Consider the following 7,233-nt stretch of genomic DNA (forward strand, 5'->3'; position numbering starts at 1 on the left):
GACATAACCGATTGTATTTATGGGATATTTTGATATAATTCTGTGTGTATTTGTCCATTCAAATGTGTAAGAATGCGAGAAAGAGAGCTCAGTCCAGTGAGAGGCGGCTTTAGTGCGTGCGCTTTGTGTGTGTGTGTGTGCAGCACAGAAAACGAGTTCTATTTCGTCTTCTTGCAGTTGAATCTTTTGAAATCACAATAAATGCGCATACAGAAATTGAGAAACAGAATCGAAATTTAATTTTATAAGAAGTAATTCGATTCCTGACCTTACGCATCTAATCTGATTTCCAAAATTGGAATAGCTTTTCAATTCCCAACCCTCCTACTAAATAGTTTCATTCTTGCATGCAAAAATACCTGTATGGTGACTATGGGGCTATGTAAAATATTTTTTGCAACTTACTAGGTTTATCATTTGTCATTTTTTTCCGATAATGTCGATAATCGTCTGTTACCTGACTGTTGACATCGACATCGCGATACTTACGAGACATCGTCGATATACGATAATATCGTCATATCACCCAGCCCTAGTTCACACAGTGGTACATTTTAAAATTGTCACCTCTGCTGACCTTAGCAATGAGAACCAAAGAGTGACACTAAAGACAGACACACATTGTACTGCCACTGTCATCTTCACATCTGATTATTCAGCAAATTTCTTAAGGAACTAAATAGTATTTTTAGAACTTGGTAACAGTGAACTTAAATCACCAAGCATTTTTAAATTGCTGAATAAACCTGTGAAGGCCACATGACATTATTATTATGACAGTATAATATAATAGGCATTAGTCTTTTACAGTATACTTTTATAGCCTTTATTCATTACATTATGAGAGACAAGCACTAGTGTCGTCCACCAGGAAAGCACTTGGCTGTCGCTTTAAATTCTTGCTTGAACTCTGACAGTGTCATGGTTATATTCACGGACTGTTTATGGAAAATGCATATTTACAGTATGACTTTTTTCTTTATCGTTTATTTGCATTGCAGAATAATGTGTCAGTCATGTGGTGTATTTTTGAAAAAACAGTTACTCACTGGTGACCTTTAACAGTGTGGGAATCTGATAACAGGCCTGTGAGCTCACATGACTTATGAAACTTTAAGTTCTTTTTCAAACGAGATCAAACTGTGGTGCTTGAGTTATGCACAACTTTTTTTAAAGGCTGCAGAAATAAATCCACATATTTCCAGCGTTGTTTATACTCTCTAGTACTTCATTTGTCTGTGTGTTTAATTACAAAATAGTTTTTCATTAGATTCCACTGTTTTTATTGTCTCTTGTTAAATATAGAGAAACCGTATACTAGACTGTGTTTCATCGGACAGTAATGTAGGTGATCTTTTCATATGAATGTGCTAAATAGAATAACGTCTTATGAGCATTAATCTCATTTTATTCATTAAGTGTTCCACAGCATGTTTATTCTGACATATTTAGCTGGATATCATTATGATTATGATAATGTGTTTAAGGAGTTAGTGTTTTGTGTTTTAAGGCCTTGTTCAGACTGTCAGTCCAAATCCTATTTTTGTGCATGTCCGATAAGAATCGGATCATATTTTGGCAAGTGTGAATGGCAAAAAATCTCATGAAATATGATTTTTACAAAACCGTTTCAAGCTATATTGATATGTAGTTTGAAATCCTATTCAAATCACTTTTCTGGAAATTCAGATTGAGATTTAGTGTAGCTTTTCTCACACCGTATAAAGTGTAAACACGTCAGACGTTGTTGGTAGAAAATATGCTGAATGTGTTTGCAGAAATGTATGACACTCTTTTTATGCGAAACACAAGATATTTAAAAAAAAAAAAAAATTTCAGTAAAAAAAATTACATTTTTAGGTAAACTATCCCTTTAAGGGCACTATTGAGAAGTCTCTCTGTGGGATCAGAAAGAGTGAAGAGTGAGAGCGGAGATGACTTCTATAAATATCGCTGTCAGATACACTTTCTCCAGGTAACGTTACCTGAGCGCAGTCAGGTATATCATGACCACATTATACTCCTGAATCAATTGTTATCGTATGTCGTCCAGTTACGTAGCATTGCTGATTAAAGGTTTCATTTTCTTGGTTACGATTCAGACAGATACTCGGATGCAGAGGATTTAGATGGTTTTCTTCAGCTTCATCTGAGCTGCTAAATAAGTCACGGGTGAGAAGAATAGAGTTGATTGGCATTGAATAGCACTGAATAGAGCTGATTGGAGTGATTAGTGGTGGTCTCATGACCCATCATTGTTATTTCAAAAAAGGTCAAAGGAACAGCACTGCATTCGTGGAGACAGTCGGACCAGATTTGTTCATGTGTTTGTTGTCTATGTATTGTGTGCGCTGACCGACTCGCTCTTGCACCCACAGCGTCCTCTGGGGAAGACATCAGTCGTGGCGTATAGCGTCTTCTCTTATCACCGAGTCCAATGGATGCATTGTTTGGCCTGCGTTTCAGACGGAAAGCCTGTGAGCCAAGCGGACACAGGCGCTCCAGCGTGTCACTTGCAGTGAGTAAAGCGCGCCGGCGCTCCAGCGTGGGCCTGCCGTCAGCTGGCCTGGCTCAGAGACGCAGGTCTAGCTCTCAGCTCCAAACCAGCAACGTGCCGACGGGAGGCATTCAACACAGAAGAGGACACTTCACCAGAAGGAGGTCGAGCGGTGCAACAGCCTGCCTGACCCCACGGTTCGCTATCCGACGGAGACAGGCTGCCAAACACCGTAGCATTCACGCCCAGCTCCTGGGCCCATCACTGCTCCTGGCTAGCGTGGTGCAAATGAGTGAAGATCACGAAACTGAGAATAAGAGTGCAGAAGAATACTCCTCTCTCTCTGATAGTGACTGTAGCCAGGAGGAGCACAAGCAAGCAGGGATGGACTTAGAGTCAGAGTCTGATAAGTGTATGACGTGGTTGGCGCATTGTTTGGCCTGCGTTTCAGACGGAAAACCTGTGAGCCAAGCGGACACAGGCGCTCCAGCGTGTCACTTGCAGTGAGTAAAGCGCACCGGCGCTCCAGCGTGGGCCTGCCGTCAGCTGGCCTGGCTCAGAGACGCAGGTCTAGCTCTCAGCTCCAAACCAGCAACGTGCCGACGGGAGTCATTCAACACAGAAGAGGACACTTCACCAGAAGGAGGTCGAGCGGTGCAACAGCCTGCCTGACCCCACGGTTCGCTATCCGACGGAGACAGGCTGCCAAACACCGTAGCATTCACGCCCAGCTCCTGGGCCCATCACTGCTCCTGGCTAGCGTGGTGCAAATGAGTGAAGATCACGAAACTGAGAATAAGAGTGCAGAAGAATACTCCTCTCTCTCTGATAGTGACTGTAGCCAGGAGGAGCACAAGCAAGCAGGGATGGACTTAGAGTCAGAGTCTGATAAGTGTATGACGTGGTTGGCTCAGGGTTTGTTGGCGGGAAAAAGTATTCAGCCCCGCCCCCTCATCCGTGCCCCACGTTGCCTGCGGCGAAACTCCTCACACCTACTTCCTGCTGAGGCCGTTTACCGGAGCCCAGCCTCTTATGGGCTGTATGGCCGTTACCGTAGGACCAGTCAGGCACAGGGTCTGTCTAATGTAGGTGGATTGTGGGCAGGGAGGCGAAATTCTCTTGCAGCTCGAGGATCAGTTGAACTGTACAGGACGAGCTCCCCTTGCTGGACAGATCTCGGTCTTTCACACACACTGCAGGAAACTTACTACAACCCACTGATTGACACATGGAGTGCGTTCCTCTCGTATGTAGAGCCCTAACTACAGCTGTATGTCTTAATATGTGTGTGTTTGTACCAGAAGCTATTTGGACTTTGCTATCACTTTTTGTTGCTGTGGGTATGTGAGAGCATGTCTCTCTTGTCACTTTTGGGGGGAAAAAAAGTTTTTATCAGCACCGCATAATTTCAACCCCAAAGTGAATGACCTTAATGCTAGCCTTAGCACTCCAACAGTAATTCCAATATATGTGATTAGTAAGGAACTTTGTCTCTTGTATTCTTTCAGATAATTTGAAACAATAGTGAACTATTCCTTGAATTGTATATGCAAGAAATATGATTGGTGGAGTTTGAGAGCAGTGGGTTATTTTATGAGTGTCAGTTTGGAGTGCAGCTGAGCTGAACACAAAGTTTCAATGTTTCTGTTTCTCATTTATTTTTACTCTCTACTTTCATTTTTCAAATTGAAATATCTCTCTTCTCCTTTTTTATGGTTTACATGTGACGCACACTGTTAAACAACAGTACTCTGAATGTTTTGTTTTGTTTGACACTTTTACTGTTCTTCTTTGTGTATGTGTAGATCCGGGCTATACATTGAGTTTCTGACTGTTTATCATTTTTGCTTGATGTTTTATGGAACCTTTCTGTTTTGTGTTTGTTTGTAGGAAGGCCATTGCCAAGTCCGGTCTCCAGCACCTCTCATGCCAGCCCAGTGCTGCTGTGTTGGCCAAGGGGGAAACAGACAGAGAAATCCGCAGCACAGTGGACTGGAGTGTGAGTAACACAAACCCAAATAATCTAGACTTCAGATCTCTCTTCTTTGTACTCTTGATAGAGCTACAGTTTCTTTCTCTGGTTTCACATTTAATTTGATGCTTTGTATTTGAGCAGGAATCAGCTCTGTACGGAGAGCACATCTGGTTCGAGACGAATGTCTCTGGGGACTTCTGTTACGTCGGAGAACAGCACTGTTACGCCAAATCCCTGGTGAGTGTGTGTTTGATAGGAATGTCAGTATATGTCCCTCTTTAAAGGGGTCCTATTATGCTCTTTTACAAAGTCTTGATTTTGTTTTAGGGGTGTACTAGAACAGGCTCTCATACTAGGTTGTTCGAAAAACACATTATTTTTCACACATTTTACATTATTACAACACCTCTCTCCCCAGTCTGGCATGAACGGCTCGAATAGTTCTTGTATCAAATGAAGGCCCGCCTTCTGAAATACGAAATGTGCTGTGATTGGTTAGCTGGGCCAGTGTGTGTTGTGATTGGCAGCACTCGGCGCCTGGTCGGGAAATGTCATGCCCCTTACCATAGCCGCCTGCATCTTCAGTGTAAATATTGCATCAAAATCAAATCAATTTGAGTGCGATTTAAACCCGGATGATTGTAACCACTTTAAGTTCGTCTGCCTTGGGAAAGCTAGCGTGTCTCCGACGTAGTGATAACACTCATTGCCTTCTCTAGTGTAGCTCAGCCAGGTCTCGTCCCATTCGTCGATATTTGTGATATATCAAATCCCGGAAAATATGCGTTGTAGTCCAAACGAGTCGTTCGTTGTAGTTTTTAAAAAGTGATTTCTGTTAAATAAAATATCTCCTTTTGAAGTGGACTTTGAGCTTTGTAACTTTGCAGATCTTTTTTATGCTGAAACAGCAACATTACAGACTAACTAAAGTTGAAAAAGTGAAAAAGCATAATAGGACCCCTTTAAGAAAAAGTGAGTAAACAGAGGAGAGTAAATAGTGGGGCGAAAGTGAGATGCAGCAAATTTTAGATTCGAGAGAATAACAGATTGTATAATATACAGCAAAATGGTGATGGAGAATATAGAAATAGATGGAAGGTAAAGGGGGAAAAAGAGAATCTCTCAATTGAACATTTCTCTTTTTCGCTCATATTTTCTCTCTTAGTGTAATGCTGCCCTCTGGTGGCTGGCTTGCAGAATGCATTGCATAATTTCAACTTTCAAATTATGTGCATTAAATCATGATTTAGTTTTTTTTATTGTAAATTTTGTATCAAGTGAAGATCACCTGTCAGAGTAAATCTAATGTCTCTTTTTTCTGGTTTTCACAGCAAAAGTCTGTTGCTCGGAAAAAGTGTGCTGCTTGCAAGATCGTAGTTCACTCCATCTGCATTGAACAGCTGGAAAAGGTGAGTGCCATTACCAGTGGAAACACAAAGGTAGAGTCATGATCTGACACTGCATCAGAGACCATACGTGTTCCTCCCTTCAGTTATTGGACTGGAAAGCTCCGCCTCAAGGGGAGGGGCTTGATGAGGTGCCCCTCAAAGACCCATCATTCAGAGTGAGAAACTCTCTAGCTTTTTCTCAGACTCGGCTGGGGCTAATGGATCACTCACACATCTGATCTTAGTAAAGACTGGTGACTGTCTGGCCTGATAAACCTAGAACAGCCAAATAACAGAATCCTGTTAACATCTGGAGCCACTTTAGCTCTCAGTCCATCCAGCCTGTGAAGGGGGCATTCAAATGTTTTTTTTTTTTTTTTGATAACTTAATTGGTTTGAAGTTAAGACAAAATCTGGTTTAACCATGCAATTCAGAAAGTTTTTTTTGCCAGACATATTCTGTTTCTTATTAGTAGGGGTGCTCCGATCAGGATTTTTGAGGCCGATCATAGAAAGCAGTATCTGCCGATACCGATCACCGATACCGATCTTTTTAAAGCCTTCTTTTTATCATTTATAACTATTTATAGTGATACTCCAATCAGGATTTTTAGACATTTATTCAGGCCTGAATTTCATTTTTGAAAATGGGGGGAATTCCCCTCTTAGGTGACTCTTGTGAAAGGAGAAGCAGCTTTCACACAGGAGTCCGCTACTGATCCGTGGCTGTTTACCACAAACACAACATTTATCCATTATTTTGATTTCAAATCCAAACATTGTCACTGAAAATGCTTTTTCGGCATTGCAATTCTTTTTTTTACACAGTACAGTAATACAATTTTTCACAGACATGTTTAAGCACAATAAATATAAGCAACACATTATTCAATGCTTTTTACTTTTGCAATTACTTCTAGATTTATATATTAAGTTGCTCAAGCAATTAGCAAAACATTTAAACTACTTTTCTTACGTTATCACAAACTTACCATTGACAGAAATAGACAGCTCAACTGCCTTTTCTTTTGCATTTAAATCTTTATTACAAGCAATACTTCGGTTCGTAAAGAACTTTGTTTTCCTACCTCCACGAGTGCATCTATTATTGTATCTAAAATGATTATATAACAGTAGACTTGCATTTATGGTGTAATTACTACATTTTCGTGTCAATCCCTGTTCATATTTACTGCAAACACTGCAAACAAACTTTAATTCAGCGCTTGCAGAGCAGCAAACATAAACTTGGTGTGGAAACGATCTCTGCACTGCTGCAGACGCACCGCTCCTGAACGCACTGCCGGTGTAGTGTCGAAATTTGCACCCTGCCAGATTATGCACCCCCTAGTATTGGTAGGTTTAGGAGTAGG

The 7,233-nt window shown here is 41.2% G+C and overlaps 1 protein-coding gene across 4 annotated transcripts in view; it reads left to right on the plus strand.

Moving 5' to 3' along the window:
* dgkza (diacylglycerol kinase, zeta a) overlaps positions 1 to 7,233 on the plus strand; it is a 121,422-nt gene that overhangs the window by 67,784 nt on the left and 46,405 nt on the right. For 3 of the 4 annotated variants that reach the window (XM_016530735.1, XM_016530736.1, XM_016530737.1), the window contains exons 2-4: positions 4,388 to 4,496; positions 4,614 to 4,709; positions 5,804 to 5,881. In XM_016530735.1, coding sequence (XP_016386221.1) covers positions 4,388 to 4,496; positions 4,614 to 4,709; positions 5,804 to 5,881 — 283 coding nt within the window. Of the gene's footprint in view, positions 1 to 3,182; positions 3,744 to 4,387; positions 4,497 to 4,613; positions 4,710 to 5,803; positions 5,882 to 7,233 lie in introns of those variants that run through there. The other variant, XM_016530734.1, reaches the window with a different exon arrangement.

Source organism: Sinocyclocheilus rhinocerous, unplaced genomic scaffold, assembly GCF_001515625.1.
Source record: "Sinocyclocheilus rhinocerous isolate Xijiao unplaced genomic scaffold, SAMN03320098_v1.1 scaffold1115, whole genome shotgun sequence".
In the NCBI taxonomy this organism is placed as follows: domain Eukaryota; kingdom Metazoa; phylum Chordata; class Actinopteri; order Cypriniformes; family Cyprinidae; genus Sinocyclocheilus; species Sinocyclocheilus rhinocerous.